The sequence below is a fragment of the Protomyctophum parallelum genome (genome assembly GCF_964188405.1).
Source record: "Protomyctophum parallelum genome assembly, chromosome: 7".
In the NCBI taxonomy this organism is placed as follows: domain Eukaryota; kingdom Metazoa; phylum Chordata; class Actinopteri; order Myctophiformes; family Myctophidae; genus Protomyctophum; species Protomyctophum parallelum.
The window spans coordinates 21223702-21246611 of record NC_139705.1 but is presented as its reverse complement, the minus strand read 5'-3'; the positions used below and the strand labels follow the sequence as shown (position 1 = coordinate 21246611).

General features: G+C 42.3%; 1 protein-coding gene across 1 annotated transcript; it reads right to left on the bottom strand.

Annotated features, from left to right (window-relative positions):
- Positions 1 to 1029: 1029 nt before the first annotated feature.
- On the bottom strand, positions 1030 to 21793 carry smc1a (structural maintenance of chromosomes 1A). Its single transcript, XM_083768803.1, has 26 exons — positions 21428 to 21793; positions 20608 to 20796; positions 19834 to 19946; positions 18869 to 19072; positions 18024 to 18262; positions 11930 to 12188; positions 11480 to 11620; positions 10835 to 10917; positions 10392 to 10491; positions 10142 to 10249; positions 9741 to 9926; positions 9419 to 9598; positions 9003 to 9149; positions 8737 to 8874; positions 8527 to 8643; positions 7884 to 7990; positions 7590 to 7731; positions 7184 to 7329; positions 6726 to 6879; positions 6234 to 6362; positions 5694 to 5850; positions 3620 to 3774; positions 3224 to 3375; positions 2933 to 3002; positions 2374 to 2484; positions 1030 to 1808 (listed from the first exon to the last, which is right to left on the bottom strand). The coding sequence occupies exons 1-26, from the start codon at positions 21534 to 21536 to the stop codon at positions 1728 to 1730; spliced, it is 3717 nt and encodes a 1238-aa protein (XP_083624929.1). The 5' UTR covers positions 21537 to 21793; the 3' UTR covers positions 1030 to 1727.
- Positions 21794 to 22910: the final 1117 nt, after the last annotated feature.

Below are 22910 nucleotides of genomic sequence, written 5' to 3'. Positions count from 1 at the left end.
GTATGTATGGATAAAAAGGAAATAAAATAAAAATTATAATAACAAAATTGAAAATATGTACAATATGAAAAAATCACACCCATGTGAAGTGAGGGGCACTAATATATGATTAGGTGATGTTGATGTAATGGCGATGTAAAACAAACGGTGCCAACACAAACATAAATGCCATTAACAACTAAGAGACAATATGACGTAATGAGTTACATTATGACGTAAGTTTTCCCTTCATTGTCATTGGCGTTTATTAAACAAACAATGAACTAAAGACAAACATTAAACCTGTATATAGGCCCCTCAAAAATAGGGGGGGCTTTCGTTTTTTTACAGGGGTACTTTGTTGCACTAGTCCGAATTTGTGAATTTGTTTCAGATGCTGTGAACTGTGAATCCATACCGCCCCTGGCAGTTTGCAATATTGTATTAACAATATCAGGAGGCTACAGTCCCGCCTCAAATGGTTTCAACAGAGAATTGCTGAGAAAATGAATCCTAGTAGGCTACAGTCAATCTAATTTAATCTACAAACATAATTGTTAGTAAGTGCCACTGGCTGATCACCTCCATGCCACCCCATTGATGAAATTATTTGTTCAAAAGTAGGCTAAGTAGCCCAGATCAAGTATTAACTGCATACATTAATATACTTTTCAGATGGTCGACATTTCTTGTTTAAAAAAAAAAAATTCTAGTGGTCTTAAATCGTTAAATATTCTAATTCATTGGGATAGGAATTTTTGATTTTCATGAGCTGTACGCCATAAATACTTTATGCACAATGAATTGAGAATATATGAAAGTTTCACTTTTTGAATTATATTACGGAAGAAAATTTACTTTAACAAAATATTCTAATTACATGGGATGGACCTGTATGGGTACTATGTAAACTCTTAAATGTCCATATCTGGGGCCACTCCAAAATAATTTGGCGACCCCCTGAGGTGGTTAATTAATGTCTCACACACATGCACAGAAAGGTAATCAGATATTCCAATGGCTGAGAAAAGACAATCAAATTCAAAGAGGTAAAATAATTCATTTATTTACTGAAATCAATACAAATGAATAGACATGTAACACAGACCATTCGGACCCATATATCGAGAAGTTTTGGACCATATCTGATGACTTCTCACAGTAAGGACATAATTCATATTGCTTTGTCACCTTAATTTAATTTTTATTTAATTTCCACCGTCTTACAATGGTGTTTGTCTAATGCCTTTTCCAGAAGTCTACGGTTTAAGTTGACTTGGGGTTTGACGTGATCAACAATGGGAATGTGTCCACCTTACTGCTAAGACATTCTTCTTGATATAGCTTTAAAAAAGAAAAGGGTAAAAAGTAACGCAAGTGAAAAATGTCCAATAGATCCTTTACAACACACAACAGAGGACAGTCTGAAGGCTTTAGAAGTTACAGCTAAAAAGAACATAAGTACAAACGTTTTCAAAAAGAATGTTTTTCCTTTCATGGACAAATTTAGAAATGAACTGAATCCTTAAATGAAAATGTACATGTGGCAGTCTAAAAAGAACATTATGAAGTCGCCCCCTTCTGAAAAATCACTCAAAATTCACTAAACTAACATAGCCAGAACATTAAAAACCATGATCGCAAACATCTAGGAGGAGCTAAAAGATAATACATACATAAAACTGTGACTACATAATAAGCAACTTGACAGTCCACTTGACAGTGTTGTGGGGGTGGGGGTGGCTGTCCTATTCGTTGGGGTTTGGGTTAGCGTCAGGATACTGGGAGAGGTCGAAGGTGAGAACTTTGCTGATGACACAGTCCCCTTGCTGTGAATAGAGGAGAAGGAAACTTTACAACTTTAAAAAAACAAAACAGGAATGTTTGGAAATCAGCATTGTTCATAAAAACATTGCAAAGGTCAGTCAGTTTGTTGTGAGTTTGTTAGGTCCCACATGACATCATACATACTAGTTGTTTTTAATGATGTTGGGCCATACATCAAAACTAACTGATCTTCGTTTCCAGACCTTACTCCGAACATTACTTGGGGTATAACAATTATTTTATGTATTGTCGTTGTCAGGTGGAGAATCTGGACATGATCCAATGTAGTTATTTAGTCACACGCTCGTCTTATTACTTTTTATTGGTAATAGTTTGATAAAATCCACAGGCAGACTTCACTTATGAAATCTTTCAAAAATGTGTTATGAGCTTGTAGGTTAGCCATTTTTAGTACTTTTGTGTGACACATTAATGCCATATAAAGTAGGGCATAATTAAAAATATATGAAAATAATTTGAAAGATGGAGATACAACGTTTCTGCCCGACAGCAATGAAATATTACATATTTGACTATTATATAGCACAAATGACAAGCAAGACACACCTCCGGGTAGACTCCAATGAGTGAATCTGCCTTGGTGTAGAACTCCTCCTTCAGAGAGATGACAATGGCCTGGAAGTTCTGTACAGACTGGTCCTTGATGTAATTGGCAACCTAGAAAGGATAGAGCATATATGTCAAACTCAAGGCCCGGGGTCCAAATCAGGCCCGTGAATGAATTATCTTTGGCCCGCGGGTAGATATTGAATTAGTATTAGAACTGGCCCTCTGGTATATTGCACGGACCACCATAATACTACAAGTCCCACAATGCACTGCGAGTGCATTGGCACGTATCGAGGGCCCGCAAGCGCAAGCATGCGTCTTCTCACTTGTGGTCAACTTTCAGCTATACCCCTCTCCCCAAAAAATGGCCCGTGTGTTGAAACACAGTCCGGCCCTCGACTTGTACCAATTTCTTTATTTTGGCCCACGGTGTATTTGAGTTTGACATCCCTGGGATAGAGAGTGAAATATTCAGTCACATTTCTAAGTGTGATTGCAGGAGCATTTAGAAACGGTCAAGTCTCAACAGAATGAGAATCTCTACTCGTACACTAACCTTGCCAATGTTGGTGTTGTCCAGAGCCGCATCAATCTCATCCAGAACAAAGAAGGGAGCTGGTTTGTAACTAAACACAAGATGAATAAATGACAGCAAAACTTAACACAGTGATCATTGTAAGTGTCTCACAATTCAAGTAAATAATAAATATCCATGACTTCAGTAAATGAAGTCTAGGGCTGCAAAATATAGGACTTAAAATCAATATGACGCTTTAAAACTACCTCAATTACGATGAATGAATAATAAGAATAAATGTAAATATGTATTAACACTTCCTTCCTCTACCTGTGGATAGCAAACAGCAGGGCCAGAGCGGCTACTGTCTTCTCTCCTCCAGACAGGTTGTCCATGGGTCTGAATCGTTTCCCTGGAGCCACACAGTTGTAGTTGATGCCATCCAGGTAAGGCTCCTCAGGGTTCTCTGGGCCCAGGAAAGCCTATGGGATGTGGACAGACACGTCTAAAAAGTTCCACTACAAGCAACTAGTGGAAATAATTGGGGAATTAACTGTTGATATAGGGATCATCAGGTTACATTTAAAAATGGAATCCCTCTTTCCTTGGTCAATGTAAGAAATGTAAAGTATTTTTCTTCTCTTAATTTGCTTGGTTGCAACCTCAAGTCTATGCCATGCATATTAGCATTGTGTAACTGAAGTACTACTTTATCGGGGTGCCTACCTGAGCACTGCTATTGCGTGAGAGGGCCTTGTAGATCTCATCAATGTTGGTGGCTACGGATTCGAAGCAGGCGTTGAAACGGTCAAACCTCTCCTTCTTGATCTGCTCAAAGGCCTGTTTGGCTTTCTTGGCTCTCTTACGGGCGGCCTCGAACTCTGAGAGACAGAGAGGATCAGACTTCATGAGGAAAACAAGGCACTAACTTCAGTTAGGCACTGTATATAACTATATATAAAAGAGACCTGGTCTCTCTTCAGAATGAGAACTCGAGTCTCTGTGAGATTACCCATTAAAACAAAAAAAGAAAAAGTACCCTTTACAGGTCTGAAACTGTACAAACTGTTGTATTTGTACAGTCTCAGAGTTTCATTTGTAGACTCTGTCTGAGTTATGATGATCCTTGAAATTAAAAAAAAGAGAGTATTGCAATTAGCCCTTAGCTAAACCCCACCCCAAAAAGCGATTGTCCAATGCCAATTCAAATAGTTTAGCAACTGTTGCTAACTATGCAGGTCAAGCTTTCGCCACCTCATAGCTGTCAATGTTATTTTTCATGGCTGTTGTTGAACATAAACACGGCTTAACGCGTTGTGAGCTTGTAGGCTGTGGCTGTGAGCTTGCAGGCTGTAAGAAAGGAGACCCTTCACAATAAAAGCATGCAGCTTTCACAAGTTGGCCCATAATAAAGACAAGGAAAAGGATTAAGAATTCTGTGGCAAAGAGCTATTTTTTCCCCAAAATGTAAAGAAATATATATAATAAGGAATTAATTTGGATAATGGTAATGGAGATATTGTAAAAGTTGTCACTTTATTAATCCCCAAGGGTTTTTTTATTCAATAAAGTCTGCGGTTCTATATGGCTATGGGCTGTGGCAATAAATAAATAAAAAACTAAAATTGTTAAATTTTTTGGAACCATGAACTTTTATTTAGTTCAAAATGTTGAATTAGGAACTATGAACTGAACTAGTTCCTTTTTTAATTTCTGAACTGTGAACTGAACTAGTTCATAAAATGAATGAACGTTCCCAACACTGGAGAAATCCTGTCATTTAACATGCATCTCTATGGGGGAGAAGGACAGCTTGCCCCATCTCCTCGCTGCTAACGTGCCTATTGGACAAGGGTTGGGGAGGGATTGTATAGACCGATTCCGTAGCTGGTCTCATGGTCCCAGCCTACGTATTTCCTGTAGGCGGACTCGACGTAGCTGCGGGGATAAAAGCCTCACCAGGCGCACCTCTTCCACTACAGTGAACGGCAGAGTGACTGATGTTAGTTTGCCTCAAACTTTACTCCTTTACGTGCTTTTTTACTAACACTAACATTACAAAGATGCCCAGAACATCGAGATGAACCTGTGTAGTTTATGGCTGCTCCAACAGTAGTGGCAACATAAAAAATAAAATAAAACGGAATGTCTAATATCCACCGCAGTGGCTGAGACCAGAGCCATTGAGTAATGGTTGAGACGAAGCAGGGAAAGATACATAACGCCAGTGTACTTTATACCTCATACTTTAAATGCTTAGTATGAGGTATAAAATACAGGAGCCTTGTGTTCATAAAACAGAAAGATTTGGTATTGGGTAAGACTGGCGATATGTATCTTTCCCTGCTTCGTCTCAACCATTACTCAATGGCTCTGGTCTCAGCCACCGCGGTGGATATTAGACATTCCGTTTTCTTTTATTTTTTATGTTGCCACTACTGTTGGAGCAGCCATAAACTACACAGGTTCATCTCGATGTTCTGGGCATCTTTGTAACGTTAGCGTTAGTAAAAAAAGCAGGTAAAGGAGTAAAGTTTGAGGCAAACTAACATCAGTCACTCTGCCGTTCACTGTAGTGGAAGAGGTGCGCCTGGTGAGGGTTTTATCCCCGCAGCTACGTCGAGTCCGCCTACAGGAAATACGTAGGCTGCGACCATGAAACCGCTACGGAATCGGTCTATAGCAGACATGAAGTCCACACACCAACTATGACCAACAGTGCGTTAAACTGGTTCCGGATCCCAACCCCTACCACCCTCTATCCCATCATTAATCTGTTATCTAGCTCCCATGGTCTCACCATCACTGGTCTCTTGGAACTTGTCCCTGACGCTCTCCAGTTTCTCCATTGCTTTCATGTTGGGTGCACTGATCCTCTGCAGGATGCTCTGTTGCTCATTCAGACGCTGCTGCAGCGTGTTCATCTCGGCTTTGATCTCGTCCTCTGCCAGTGCATCCTGTCCAGAGAGAGACAGGGGGGGGGGGGCAATAACACTGGGAAGTGTCTCTAGAAACAAGACGCCTGTTGTATGGTACAATCCTCTCTTGTGGCACACTTTACATTTGTGTCAGTTTTGCATAAAGGTTCAAACACATTCAACTTTTGGTCTCAGTTTCACATTTTGGGCCATCAGGCATTCATGTCGAGCAAACGGTTTTAGCACTCCTTCACCACTTATAAGTTAACCATAAACATATGGCCTTTATCCTAGTGGTAACTTGAATAAAGTGGTAACTAAACAACAATCATAATATCCGACAAGGATTAGTGATTATTTCGATATTGGTGAACAAGGACACGGATGTTTAGGTGGAGCATGTGTTGTGTGGCCTTGCTTACCTTGAGGTCCTCAGACAGGTTGCTGTAGTCGATCTCTATGAGGGCCTCTTTAGCCAGCACAGTGCTGGATGCCCTCTCACTCTTATCACTCTTACTGTGACTGCTGCTGGACTCTTCCGCCTGGGAGCCCTGGAAGGACACAACAACGTGACTGTCAGGTGGAAACCTCATTATGTCCAATAATTTCAGGAAATGGGATTTTTTTGGGGGGTTGAAATACTGAAAATAGCAGATCTACAAGCTCAAAACCCATCGAGATGCGTCGTGACGTGAGCTTGTAGATCTGCAATTTTCACTACTATAGCTTGACATAATGGAGATTGTCGCCGGACAGCGACGATAAATAACGACTCATCATGTAGGGATGTGTGTGTTTGCGTGTGCATATACACTAACTCTATATATCCATGGTGTTTGCGTGTGCATATACATACAGTATAGACTAACTATATATCCATGGGTACTATAAATATAAAAGTCTGTCGTCTGTACCTCTCCCTGGCTGATGTCATCCATGGTTCCAGAGCGGAGAGGCAACTTGATGTCCTGCATCTTACAGGCCTGCAGTAAGTTGTGACGATCGCTGCGTTTCTGCTCCAGTTTGGTCTCAATGGCCGTAACCTCCTTCTGGAGCTGGGTCAGTTCTCTGGAATACACACACACAAATAAATGATCAAATGAGACTGGATGTCAAGAAACTTTTACTGAACCTCAATTCAAACTGACATGTAAAATATGTTTTACCCTACCGCCAAAAGCATACATTTTAAAATGTAGAATGAAGGTTATAATTTACAAATATACCGTAAATGTTTATACATGAGTCATCACTAAACAGATTATATACAAAAATATTATTTAATACTTTCTGTCTTATTAACATGAATTGATCATTCATTTCACCACCAGTCAGATTATAAGTATGCAGGCAGCTGCATGTGTTTACTGACTTGTTGGCCCCGCCCAGTTTCTTGCGGATCTCTTCCATTTCATGGTTCTTGTCGTTGACCTCAGACTTCTTGGTCAGATGTGTGTTCTTCAGGTCCTGAAGCTGGGCCATGGTCTCATCGATGATCTTCATGTGTCTGTGCTCCTCCTACAGGAAGAGAGGAAGGATGACAGGAGCCAGACAAAATATAACATGCCTTGGCGTCCAAACCAAGGCACTGGGCATTTACGAATACTCCAGTATGAAGTAAGAGCAACATTTTATACACTCAAGGTTGATTATAAGTCTCCATGCTCCACACGTCTGTGTTTGTCAAAGAGTAGCTTGAATGTCAAGAACATAACTGGTATTGTGATGTCATCATGAGCATAAAGCCGGAATGAGTGCGTCACATCCAGGTTATTTACCTTTTTGAGTCTTTCAATCTCTGCCTCATCCTTCTTGACGGTCTGCTCCCACATCATGACTTTCTCCTGGTCCTCCTTCAACTGGTTCTTCTCATAGTCCACCTGGATGCCCAGACGGGTCTTCTGGGTCTCAAACTCCAGACTGGCATTTTTTAACAGGAAATATGCTTTGCGTTACAATGCATACATGATGATACAAGTAATTTGGTCTTTGTCATTTAGCTGATGGTTCACATAGCCTGCAACCTGGTGGGAGAGTCTAAGACTGAACAGCCACAGTGTGGATGGACTCACCGCTTCTTGGCAATCTCATTCTGCCTCTTCACCTTCTCCTCTTCAAACTCTCTGATGTTCCTCACGCCAATCTCCACACAAAACTCCAAAAACACCTCATCTTCTACCTGGAGAACAACACAAAGGCACAGCTTGTGTTAAGTGCTATTCAATCTGTAGATTCTGCACATAACTATATTTAATCATATTTAAGGGTTTATGTCAAAGCTGAGCGTTTAGATTCTCAATCCGGTTGATGATTTGACATTTCAAATGCAGACCAAGTGTACTACCTGACTGTGGGCAGGGAACTGTTGTAAGGACAACCCAGTTTCAGGTAAGAAGGGACAAAGAGTGAATCACACAGGGATACTGTGCACTTGGACAAAATTAGGGACCCTTTTAGCCCTAAATACTTTAGTAATACTTTAGTTTATCATCTAAATGTCCAAGTCCAAACTGAGGACTCAATCAGAGGCAGCCACGGCAGCTAAGGGTCACAAACTAGAGACCAGAGATGTCCAGGCCATTGAGCCTGACCAGGAACATGTGTGGGAACAAGAGTGCTATATGCATCCTTGCGATATATCTGCAGTTATTGAACATTAATACAAGTCATTAGTAAGATGTCTAGTGGTTCCTGGACAGGGACAGGTTCACTCACCACATTCATGCGGTCCCTGAGGTCATTGACCTCCTTCTCACGGGACTGGACGATCCTCTTGATGTCGTTGATGCGAGGGCCAAAGTTGGCGAGCTCACTCTCCAGCTTGGACTTCTCCTACACGATGCAAACAAAATGTTGTTTATTTTAAAGTTCCACATTAAGCCAATCAGCCAAAAGTGACCAATAATACTCTGCAAGGTGGCCCACCTGCATGTTGAGGGACAGGTGGCGGGTCTTGGTCTGCTCCAGATCACTCTGGGAGTATTTCAGTCTCATCTGCAGGCCATGGGCCTGAGACTGCACCTGACGCAACTCAGCCTCTTTCCTCTTGGCCTTCATTTGCTCCTAGAGAGAGAAAGGCAAGGCAACAGCTGGGAATTAGAAGAATTCTATAACTTACAACGACATATATACACATTCTATATAAACCCAAGCTTCCACAAACATGCCTAAAGCTAAGAGTGAAAGGTTACCTTGAGTTCCTCAGTGAGTTTCTCCTTCTTATCCTTGAGCTTGTCCACTGCCTTCTCGTCCCAGCGCCTGGCCTTGGCTTTCAGGTCACTGGCTCCTCCAGAGATCACACCAGACTTCTGGAAGAGTGTACCGTCCAGGGCGACAGTCTGGTCACAGGGAAGGAAAGAATGTAAGACGAAAACAAGGAGCATCTTCCATAATATTATTTCAGACAGCCATTAGATTTAAAAACTAGTAGGTTGCGCACATCCAGTCCCTCGCTGGTGCTGGAGAAACGGTAGATACAATGTTAAAAAGAGGGAAGTCCGCACAAAGGCTCAGTTCCACTGTGTTTCATTTATTTTAAAATTCTTGTCACCTGATGATGTGTTATGGGCTTGTAGATTGACCAGTCAGAATGTGTGCGTGTGTTTACCTTGTGTCTGTATGGCCCTCCAAAGGCAATCCTACGAGCATCTTCTACATTATCACAGACCAGTGCGTTGCCACAGGCATACTGCAGGGCCTTCTTGATATGGGGAGGCTCATAGCGGATGACATCGATCACAAGCTTGGCTCCGCGCAGTTCTCTCAGTTTCTCATCTGTAGGTTTTACCTGGAATAACAAAGAAGACATTTGATTAAAAATAAAATCTGTACATTTTCTCAGATGCCATTTGTGGGATTAAAATTACATGCTGTCTAAAAAGGTCCCACCACTGCATTGTGAACAGCAAACCAAGTCCCTTCGAACATACCTCCAGATAGTCAAGAGGCAGGAAGGTCTCAGGCTCTCCCCTCTGTTCCTTGATGTACTGGATACAGTCTCTGCCTGTCTTCTCAGAGTCAACAATGATGGCGTCCATGTTCTTCCCCAGCACCTTGGTCACAGCGATCTGGTACTTCTTCTGAGTGGGCTGGCACAGATCAATCAGACGGCCGTACTGCAGGGAGGAAGAGGTGGTTAGAGGAGGGGCAGAGTGAATTGACCATGTTTCATTTATATCAAGCTCATATGAAACTAAATCATATTAGCCAAGCAGGGAAGCAAACCCAGTTCTTACAATATTATATACCTGTGGATAAGGGCTTTCTGTTAGCATAGGAAAACAAGGCCAAACTACTAAGGGTCAACGATGACTGGAGTTGGCTGTCTTACCACAGAGCCAGGGTAAAGCCTCTTGATGCTTTCCATGATCTCTGCCTTGCGCTGCTGGCGGCTGTTCTCCTGCCTGTCAATCCTGGCATCACCCAGTTGCTCCATCACCTACAGACAACACACACACATAAAAATAAAGTACCGTTTTGTCCATCACATTTATATGAAATTTGCCATGGAAAACGTATCTCATTGTTAATTGAACTTGAACTCTGTTATTATGTGTGGGTGATTAGGGTGAGTTCAGTACCTGGTTGAGCTCCGTGTTGATCTCGTCAATCCTCCTCTTAGCCTGCTCCACCTCCTCCGTCAACTCTTCCTCCATGCGCTTCTGCTCGTCCAGAGATTGTCTGAGGAGAAAAATTAAGAGTGAGGAATGAGACGCTAATCACATTGGATCCAAACATCTAGTAACATGGTTAACCGCATAATTGATATATAGCCCCAGTGAAAAAAGCAGCTAAACGTTTCAGTACGGTATGTTAAATGATACTGTGAAGAAGTAGTTACAGTGTTACTATTCACATTTATGAAACTTCCTGGACTACATTGCAGTCCAATGTGTCCTTTTAGGAATTATAAAATATGTTTCATAGTTATTTTTGTACTTTTCCTTGTTTTGACAATGATGGATTATGTTTATGGTACAAAGTGTGATAAACACCAGCGGTGTCCTTTTAGTGTCACACACACCTGCTGGTTGTGATGTAATCTTCAAGCTTCTCAATACGTTTCTGGTTTTCTTCAATTTCACGGATCTTCTGTTTGATCTTGGCCTAGAGGGTGAAACACACAAGAGAACATCTATTTCGGGGGTTTTCAAAGTCTAAGCCTCCCTTCAGAAGAAGCTCAGATTAGTGGTCCTCGTTTCATTTTCCCCCCTGCTAAATTCAATCAAACATATTTGCACAGTATGTTCATTGTTCACATGCTGTATGAGGAATTGGACAATAACCAAAATCCCAGATATCTAGTCTCATAGTCATATCACAATATTGATATATATATATATTATATAGCAATATACTGCCCAGCTCTATACGCAGCCATTGTTACAGAAACGTCCTGTTTATCAGTTTACCTCCCCTACAGTTCTCTGGTACCTCACAGTTATAAAATCATACTTGCATAGGCAATTAAGCATACATATTCAAACATAGTAAAAGCCTGAACCAACCATCATTAGGATGGTCAACAGATAAAGATACATTTTTAAACCAGTCAGTCAGTCAGTCAGTCAGTCAGTCAGTCAGACACACAGACACACAGACACACACACACACACACTTCAGCAGCATTTGGAAAATTATTTCCAACCGTTATCATGATGAAGTATACCTCTGTCTCCACTTTCTTCCTCTCCTCCAGGTCCAGGCGGTCCTGATCGGCTTTCTGGTCGCGGTTAAACTTCTCCAGCTCCTGGGCCAGGGTTGCTGCACGTTTACTGGCCTCCTCCTTCAGACGATGGTACTGCTTCACCTGTAGGACAGATAGAGGGGGGGGGGGGGGGGGGTGAGAGTGGTGAGAGATAGATTTAAACTAGCTATTCTGATGGTGCCATTACACCATTTCACGAGAGCATTCACACCGAACAATCTAGCCAACCTGAGACCACCTACAAAAGTGAAAGTCTTCCTTACTGAAGCAGAAGTACTGAGAGATGGAAAGATCTGTTGACACCAGCCACCCATATATATTTGTGTACTTTTGTAGCAGTAATAACGGTTTTTGCGTGGATAAAAAAAGAAAAAAAGGATAATAATTGGTCAAGCAGGCCAAACATCAGACCTGGTTCTCCTCTAGCGTGAGGTCCTGGCCCTGACTCTGGGCCTCCTCCTCCATGCGCTCCTCAAACTCCTGCTTGGTCAGCTCCACTGCCTTCATCTCCTTGTCCAGCTCATCCATGTCCGCCTTGCGCTTCTTGTACAGCTTCTGGGCGTTCTGCTGGGACTTTTTCGCTGCCTCCAGCTTCTTGATCTTGTGCGAGGTGTTTTCTTTGGCCTTGATGTACTGGGGCCGCTTCTGGTTCAGCTCGGAATCTTTCTCTCTGGAAGGGGATAAGAGTGGCTTTAAAATAATTGCATTTTTTAAAGGGTTTTAGGCAACGGTTACACGGCAACGGTCACTACAGAAAACGGCTAAATACATAGGCGAGAACGGGAACGAACTCACATGTCTTGTTTACGTCACAGCTGTGATAGGAAGTAGAACAGAAGTAGTACTACGCATGTGTGACTGGTATATCTGGCAGTGTACCTAGCCACCTGGCATGCACACTACAGCGTTTTTAACTTTTGAATCATGTTATGCCTCTGATTAAACACAGAATAAACGCAAAAGGTGAGAGCCTTAACTGCTCATGAATAGCAGACAGGTGACTGGTATATACAGCAGCTGTCTCTAGTTTGTGTACAAGGGTTAATAAGATAAGGTGTACATTGTAAAACACTTTGAATGGTCAATGTATGTATGTGTGTGCATGCGTCTGTGAACTTTGCAACAGGTCTGTCAAAGCTCCACCTCTTGCCTGACTCATCTGAGACGGTAAGATTGACCTTCGGATCAAACACACAACATCCAGTGAGGAGGAGAGACTGTCTTTGCACAGCTACAGGAGGGAACACGGACCCGGACCACTGGAACCTGCTGCTGACTTGGACTTTAACAAGAGCCACGATTCACAGCAAAAATAAACTTCAGGGAACATTCTAGAAGACAGAGTGTTACCACCACTGGCTGGCTGTTTCCGGTCTTGAGAAGATTGTTTGAATAGCTTCACTCAGAGACAAAATGTCTTCCAAGGTCTCTCTCTCAGAAGAGGATGTTTCCTGTCCTGTGTGTCATGACGTCTTTAAAGAGCCTGTTCTCCTCTCATGTAGCCACAGCTTCTGCAAAGCCTGTCTGCAGGACTGGTGGAAGGAAGGAAATAAAGGAATGTCCGGTTTGCAAGAAGAGACAATCAAGGGATGGACTTATAGACCTGTCTCTGAAGAACCTGTGTGAGGCCTTCATACAGGAGAGACAGCAGAGAACATCAACAGGGCCTGAGGTTGAGGATCTCTGCAGTCTGCACGCTGAGAAACTCAAAGTCTTTTGTCAAGAATGTCAATAGCCAGTGTGTGTCGTGTGTCTTCATTCACAAAAACACGCCAAGCACCATTTCAGACCCATTGATGAAGCCGCAGAAGATCACAAGGAGGAAGTCCAGAAATTACTGAAGCCTTTACAGGAGAAGCTAGAGGTCTTCAATACTGTAAAAATAAACTGTGATCTAACTGCAGAACACATAAAGCTCCAGACCAGAGAGACAGAGATGCAGATGAAGGAACAGTTTAAGAAGCTTCATCAGTTTCTACAGGATGAAGAGGAGGCCAGGATTGCTGAACTGAGAGATGAAGAGCAGCAGAAGAGTCAGATGACGAAGGAGAAGATTGAGGGTCTAAACAGAGACATATTAACCCTTTCACACACAATCAGAGCCTCAGAGGAGGAGCTGAAAGCAGAACACATCTCATTCCTGCAGAACTACAAGACCACAATGGAAAGAGTCCAGTTCACACTGCAAGACCAACAGCCAGGATCAGGAGCACTGATAGACGTGACCAAACACCTGGGGAACCTGACCTACAGAGTCTGGAACAAGATGAAGGACATTATCAGAGTCTTTTCAGAGGAAGGGATCCACAGGGGGTCAATACAAACTCCAGTTTTCTGAAGGTAAATACTCAGCACTCTCCTCACTGAGGAGTGGTGACTGACGTCTCACTGACGTCTCACTGACGTCTCAGTGGAGCAGAAACCGCAAAAGATCAGAGTCAAGCTGGACTGGAACAGAGGGAAGCTGTCCTTCTCTGATCCTGATACTAACGCACACCTACACACCTTCACACACACTTTCACTGACACACTCTTTCCATTCATTTGGACTGATCAGTCCAACATCCCTCTTAGGATGTTACCATGGAAGGTCAGTGTAACTGTAACTATGCATGACATAGTTAGACATGATGATGATGATGATCATGATCATGATTATGACGATTATCTTGATTATCTGGACCATCATGATGATCATGATTATGATGATTATCTGGACCATCATGATGATGATGATGGTGGTGATGATTATCATGATTATGATGAATGATTATCATGATTATCTTAATGATCTTTTTCTGGAGCATCATGATGATAACTTATAAAACAGTATAAAAGGTAATATCAATTGATGGCTATTATTTCTAATAATAAAGTTACTTAACATAATGTACAATGATGCTTTTACTGCTAAACATTTTCATCATAAAATATAGAATCACCAGTTTGGTTCACCAATTTCCTTATGTTTGTAATCGTTTTATTTAGTGTATTTTTACCTTTGATTGTATGTACGGTATGTATGTATGGAAATTATTTGAAAATCAAATAAACATCTACCACATAACGTTGGTATTATTTGTGTTCAGTTGCATCAATGGTCCCACGTTTACGACGCTAAAAGTTATGACATTTTATATGATGTTGACTACAGGCCAGTATGTTAAATATTCCAAGTTGTATTTTCTGCCTGAGGTTTCTTCCAGTTAAAGCTGCACCATGTACCTTCCTCTTCTACCCCGAATTCCTGCCATTGAGCTAATAGAGCCTGCCTGCTTTCTCAAGGGATAAACTGAATCTTGACCATCACATCCAAATTCATGTCAGATCCTGTCTCTAGGTGAGACATGACCTTTGACACAATCTAATGTCTCAATTCTGCATTTTGTAGTCCTACGTTACGTCCGGGTCCAAGTGGCACCAGCTCCCGTCCACATCTCATTGTAAATAGAATATCTAAACGCATGAATCTTTTCACAATGATGTTATTTTTCAGAAAGGAAGCCATTGAGGGTTAAATGCGTCTTAATGCTTCCAACTCGAGTAGAATTATTAATGTTCTGTACAAGTGTCCATGACAAAGAAAATATATGTGGAGACAATAAAGACTATTATTATCAATATTATTGAAGGTGGTAAGTTTCGGTAACAGTCCATTTGCTCAGTACAATATTTTGTTATATTATAGTTGAGTATGTTGAATCTAGTTTGCATTAATGAGGATTTAGTTGACACAATGAAATAAAATGGCGATAGTATTCAGTGTGGGGCAGACGGCCTGTCAGATTAGGGACTCGGGAGACCAGTAGCTTTGTTGTTGCAAGGAAAGCGGTAAAATGAGACTTTCGTGGTTCTTTTCGTCTCAGATTTAGTCCGACGGAGGGACACAGTAAAACTCTATGGGGACACAAAAGTGACACAAAAGTGGGACCCGGAAGTATCTCTGGAGGGGGAGCTCACGCCACGGCGAGAATACTGAATACTGAAATTAATTTACATAAATGGAAATTTGTCTTTGGCACACCGGCAGTCAGTTTACAACAATAAAACATTACAGCCCAGGCCGTAGCGTAACGGTCTGGGCACCGGACTGGTAATCCAGTCGCAGTGTGCCGCGGGTTCGACTCCCGGACCCGACACGGCCTTTACTGCATGTCATCCCCCCATCTCTCTCCCGTTTCCTGTCAGCCTACTGTCTGTCCCTTCAAAAATCAATAAAAGGCGTAAGCCGCAAAAAAAAAAAATCTTAAAAAAAATAAAACATTACATAAACTACACAGATGCATTAAAATACTATATAAAATGCATTCACATAAACACAGCAGCCGTGATCATGAACAGTGGGGATTAGGTGAACTATTTAATTAAACATTTTATTTAAAATGTCCACACCAGTTGGCACAAACAAAGTCTTGTAACCCTTCTTTTTAGCTAATTTTGCCCTAAGCCTCCTGCCCGATGGCAACAAGTCAAATGCAGAGCAAAGAGGGTGGGTAGAATCGTTGTAAATCTGAAATGCTTTTTTGGTTATGGAGCAGTTGTATATGTCCTGAAGTTGCAATTGTTTGTCTCCAATGATCTTACATGCCTGGTTGACTACCTGGGTGAGCTTGTTTTTATCTCTAACTGAGAGATTCCCAAACCAGGACACGATGTTAAAAGTGAGAACACTCTGTGTTTGCTAGCATTAAAACTTAAAAAAGATAAAGCCGCTGCCTTGCCTTTTTGTAGATGTTATCTGCATTGGTCTGAAAGGTGAGTTTATTGTCTATGGTTGTTCCCAGATATATAAGTCACTGATCTGCTCCACTTCCTCCCCACTCATAGTAACAGGCCTAAAGATGGACCCTGAGCCCTCTGCTCTTGACCCCCCTCCCAAGCACAGCTCCTTGGTCTTAGTGACATTAAGGTCAAGGAAGCTGTCAAACCAGGTGGCAATACGGTCAATGTGCTGGGAGTAAGAGGGTCTGGAAAGTGGAAACGTCCTGCAGGCAGGCAACCAAGGCCATGTCATCAGCGTACTTTATCAGAGAGAACTCTTTGTTGTTGTATTTTAACTAATTTGTGTATAGGGAAAACAACAGAGGAGATAAAAACGCACCCCTGTGGAACGCCAGTATTCAGGACAAGGCAGTCAGACAGAGTGTTATTAATACAGACTCGTTGGGGTTTCTCTCTCAGAAACTCCCTAATCCACAAAATGAGGTTACTACTGACGTTCAAGTCACACAGGCGTCTTAGGAGAAGATGGGGTTGGACCGTATTAAAAGCAGAGGAGAAGTCCATAAAAAGGACACGGACTTATGTTTTAGCCTTGTCTAAGTGACTATGTATTTTATCCAATAAAGTTAGAGTGGCATCCTCTACCTCGACTGGCTCTATAAGTAAACTACATAGGGTCCATGCACTTTCGCCACCATTAGGCTGAACACAGTCCGTCGAGTTTTCACTGCACAACAGCACACAAAGTTAACACAGGAAAGTATTCTCTGAAATACTACTTAACTGATTGTCCGTTGCTTGCTGTTTGTATCGTTTCCCCTTTCAAAAGCTTTTATGCAAAATCAAACCGCACGCACGCACGCTGCTAAATAACTTCCACTGCCCGCCTCCTCAGCCTGCTCGCTCTGTCCGACTGACGAGGCTGCTCTAACCCCAAAGCACTGCACTGTGACCCCCTCTGTCAGAAGTGACAAAAGCGAACATAATACGCTTACTGAAACGGCACAAACTAATAACTACTACTAATAAGGACTATGTTGGTGCATGCGAACAAGAAGGCACTCAGCAGCTCAGACAATTTAGGCCCTTAGTTTAATAACAGGGTGCAAGTAAAAAGTGACAACGTTTCGATGTTTAAGTTACATTTTCGTCAGGTCATGATTGGTGCAATCAGGCGATTCGATAGCGAATCTATATTTTAAATGCAAAAATGAACAAGTAAAAAGACAGAACAATTGGCTGCGATGTTTCATGGTCTAGTGTCTCAAGTCCTCCCCGCTCATGGGTTTCTACTTTCTAATCCTGGGGCACGGGAGGTGGTGCTAAGAGCCTGGCGACGCCGCTTTTATAACTCCCCTCCGGGCAGGGGATCACGTTACTGAGCGTTCACGAGTGGCGGATGGTGTTACTGCTACCGTCTCCGAGGCTACGGCTACCTCTCCCCTCCGCCTAATATCCCCCACCGGTCCGCTGCCCAGCCCTGAGCCCCGTTTCCTTTTCCCCCGGGAGAGGGTTGGGGAGCAGACTGTCCGGTGCTCCGGTGAGAACCGACTGTGGAAGTCTGCACTCCGCAGTGTCCGCTGACTGCGGTCTGTGAGCGAGCAACAATGGCGGACATTGCAAACAAAATCGAAACCTAGATCGAAACTGAAGAGGGGGAGGGATTATACAAAGTAGAACACCAGATGCGAACATCTGCTCATGCTTCTGTGTATCCTGTTCGCTGGGGTAATCCTGATCCCAGCCTGACCGAGACAAATACATCATCATCATCTCCACTCACTTGATCTCTTTCTCCACCGTCTGCTGTTCCCTCATCAGCCTGCCCAGCTCCTTCTTCTTCTCCTTCAGCTCCTCCTCCACGTGGTCCATCTTCCTGCGGTCCTTGTCGATGTCCTTGTTGCGGTGAGCCAGGTCTTTGTTCAGCTTCTCGATCTCCGCCTCGTTGTGGTAGAGCTTGAAGAGCTGCATCTGGACGTGGGCCTTTTGCACGTCGTCCTTCAGACGCTGGTAGCGCTCCGCCTGACAGACCAGAGAAAACCAGAGTTGAGAGATATGGCATGTTAAGTCAAGGGGAAAGGTACAATGGATATTTGTGAGAGTCACCCATTGAATTAAAAATCGCACCCATGCTAACTGAGCAGTGCAAGTATACTTTTATTGTTATAGTTACTGTGCGTGTGTGTGCCTTGGAGTCAAGCAGTTGTTGACTTAAGCACAAGGATTGTAATGACCCTTCCTGACCCCAATCAGTATGCTGCTGGGGTCAGTAGGTCCTACTCTAAACAAACAGACGTAGGCACAGACAGATGGACACAGGGACACACAGCCATTTAAAAGAGCGGTTTGCACCGCTCAAAAAACAACAACCAGTAAGTAAAACGTTTAAATAAAACCCAAATAAGTAAATAATAAACCTCAGACCTGTGTCAATGTCAGTGACGGACAGACAGAAACTTGAAAGATAGAAAAAGGGGATGTTGAATGTTTGTTGTGATAACATAATGAAGTGACAAAAGGTTAAGTGTGGTATCGCAATAGCAATACTAAACCAATATGCAATGAATTGAAGTAGAGGAAGTTTCAATGAACTCCAGAGAGGCAAATGCTTAAAAAAAATCAACCCACCTCTTCTTTCTCTTGTTTGGCCTCCTTTCGCTCAGCAGCAATGTTCTTTTTGCGGTGGTAATTGAACTGGGTGTCCTCCTCAGCTTTCACCATTTCCTTCTTCCTTCGGTCGTACTCCTGGGCCAGCTCCCCGGAACGGGAGATCTCCTCAAACAGAGCCGTTCGCTCTTTGGGGTTCTTCATGGCAATGGACTCCACAGCTCCCTAGAGTGGAAGAGAGGTTAAACGTGGGGCTTACAAATCACACAAGATGCTATGTCCAATTTCAGTTCTGTCGGACATTCAATATGTCACACGTCAATCCAAGGACGTGCATAGACCTCATTGTCGTACTTCTTTTAGACAGTTCTCAATAAGGTATAGAGAGGGTCTACTGGGGCTCATAAATTGTCACAATCTCATTGTTGGTGACAGGTATAGATATAGACAGCTCGATGGGTTTTAATGATCACGCCATTCACATTGGGGTCACATGGTGTTGGGTGCTACGTCAGTCAGGTAGTAAAGTCAGTGGAAGGAATGGAAAGAGAGGGGGTAAACGGGGAGAAGTCGAACTTTGTTGACCGAATTGCTTTACGAATTGCAAAATACCACGCCATGCTACCTGTATGCTATTTGCACTTTGCACTTTGTTATGATGCTGCTAAATGGATTGTTTTTTAATTTAAATAAATGAACAAAACGCTGGATCTTGGAGAAGTGATTTCTAGACAAGCAGCGAGTCTGACAGGTAAACATTTCCCACCAATTCAGCCTCTCGTGACTAAACAAGTTTATGCCGATAGTCGCCATACACTCATGATCAACAATTTTATCAGCAATGCCACGTTTTTGGTGCTTAGACGTCGTCTACACCTGTCCCACATTTGCTACTCAACTGGTTGCCTTTTCATGCCCATCCCTAATGAATGGTTGTGGTTTTGTTTTGGTGTGTTGCGTGTTACATGTTGTGCACAATGTTTTACCTGAAAGACCAGGAAGTTCCTCGCTTTGATGAGGATGCCAAGCTTCTCCAGCTCTTCACTGTACTCAGAGAGTCCCACCACTTTACTGTTGATACGGTACTCCGAGGACGAACCTGATGGAAAAAAACCAGACGCACATTAAAGATGCATGAAAGATGCTTGAAAATTTGCTTTTGCACGATGCCTCCACCTTATCCCAGGTTCAGCTGCCTCGCTGCATTTTTCAAGACGGTGCCGTCACCGGTTCACATGCAGAATTTAGAATATCTAGACAAGCTATGAAACCCAGCCAAGTTTTGTTTACAAATAAAATCTCTCCTTTGAGCAAATTAAATAAAGTCTGACTACATTATTTAATTGTTGCAGACGAGCATTTATGTCACACCCAGATGAGTCCATTGAGCTGCTAGCGCAGTGGTTCTCAAACATTTTTGGCTCAGGTCACAAATAACGTTTTAATCCACAGCACCCCTGAATTACATTGTTACTATATAGCACCTTATGTCTTATTAATGGTTATGTAAATATGTAAACGTGAGCTGAACAAGCTCATGTGTCACGCTATGACACTTTGCGAGCTTGTAGATCGGCTATTTTTGGTGAAGAGACTTGATGTACTTTGGACTGAACAGAAAGACCCACATTGCAAGTGACATGGATATACATTCCAAATACTATCAAAGTATTCTGAGGCTTGCATCAACTCAAGGCACCCACTGTGAGAAACCCTGTGCTGCTAAGCGTCACCAGATTCCCCGCCATGTGTCCACCTACCAATGATGACCCTGGTGAAGGTGCGTTCCTCGCCGTCGTCCTCCTGGTACACCATGCTGACGAAGGCTCTGTTGGCGGCCGGCTTGCCCACGGGCGCTCCGTGGATAAGGTCCTTCAGGGTCTTCACACGCAGGTTACTGGTCTTCTCCGCCAGCACGAAGCTGATGGCGTCCATAAGGTTGGACTTGCCTAAAACACAACATACAGCACACATAATATAACCCACGAATAATAAATGACTAGTGTTTGCACACAAAGATAAATCTATGTCAAAAATATCTCCATGACCCCCGGGACAAGGGGTTGACATACTTTGACAATGCTTAAAGAAAGAGTGGAATAATATAACCTAGCATTATTTTGTTGTTGATTAACAGTATTAAAGTACATAGATACTTAAATTATAACTGTTAAATGTCCACTATAAAGGATTCAATAGTACATATGTCTATGTTCCCTAAACATAGGGGTATAATTGATATAATTGACTTAACAGGAAAGTGAAGTTCAATACAAGGTCTGCTAAGAGGATTTATAAGAAAGCACCATGGCTTGTTTCCATTGGGGACCTTCATGTTTAATTAATCTGAAAATGATGTACAAATATACATAAGGGTCTAAATGGTGACATGAATTAATTCAAGAGTTGGATCATGCACACCTTTGCAGACGAGTCGAACCGTACAAACACATAATACAACGCGTGTACATTCCACACTCAGATTCGATGTCAACAATACATGCATGCATTACGTTAGCCATAGCTTCAGCTTGCGAACTTCTACGTTGGCTGAGCCATAACATAGCTAGCATAACATACCGGATCCATTGGGTCCAATGATCGCAGTGAACTTGTGAAATGGTCCTATGATTTGTCGTCCCTTATACGACTTGAAGTTTTCAATCTCTATCAACTTCAAATATCCCATTTTGCACGATTTGTTCTGCTTAACAATAGGGAAATAGAATGTTAGCTATCTGTTAGCCACAATGCTAGCATGTGATATTTTCGGCAGGCTATCTCAAACGAAAAGCAGTTACAGTCACAGATGCATGAACCTCTCGACGTATGCATTACATTATAAATTGCACTTTTCGCGAACTGCCTCTAAAATGCTTCGTTACTGAAATATAGTTCTAGTAGTGTAAACAACAATGCGCCATTTTACAATCCTGCAGGACGACACCAGAGCGCGCGATTTCGTGAAGACAGAAATGCTCGCGATATCGGACGTCTCCCCTCCCCCTATGAATACTATTCAGGAATCAGTATTCACATCCTCTTCCATCATCGAAATAGAATCACGGACAGATGGATAGATGATCAATATAGGCCTACTCCTGTATGCAGATACATTTATTTTTGAAGGGCATGAATTCAAAATGAGAAATTCTGTAAAATTCCTGTTCTGCATAGGATGGGAAAAAACACAAGTCTAAACTGTGCTTATAGAAGTAGGGATTGGGAATAGGTGCTTTTCTGACCAAACTACTTTTAACTAGCATGGGTGTAGCTCCACAAATTGACCCCTATATGTCAGATAACTAAAGTACAGTAAAATAAACAGATTTATTTTGATATCATCCCTGGGAGAGGACACTAGTCACAAATTGAAATACATTTTATAGACATGGTCTGGTCATATGGAAAAAAGGGCTTCCTTTTAATCAATTTCACCTATGGCCACCTTCAGGTGGATGACAGTTGACCTGCATACCAAAAAACATAATCAGATTTCAAAAGTTCACAAGTCCACATTATTTATTTATTGAGGAACATGATGCAATTAATATTTCATATCTGTGAGAGGCAAAACGCAAGTATGTGCACAACTTGCCAACTATAGGCTGCGGCAGCATGGGGTCACAATAGGGTTCTTCATCGTATCTGTAAGATGAATACAAATTGTAGATCAGAACAACAATTTGGTCAGGATCGTCATGCATTTTGTAGTCCAGAAGTATCACGTATGGCAATAGGGTGTATACTACCAGATGAAAAGCCTCTGTAAAAAATAATATTTGTGCCTTTGTCAAGGTCACAGTGGCCACTCTGTTGATCCTGACACGTTGCAGCAGGTCCAGCAGAGCTTGGCAAACATCTGGCAGCCGTTCTGCAGCAAAGAACAGCTTCTCCAGTTTTTCCTTCTCATGCTCTTGGAGACTTGGAAATGTGAAGATTTTTTTTAGTAAATGTCCCAACATTTCCCAATTCCCTTTGAAGCTGTCCAGTAGATATCATCCACAAATTTATATTCAGAACAAACTTTTAAATATGCATATTCAACAGCTTGGTCTGCTTA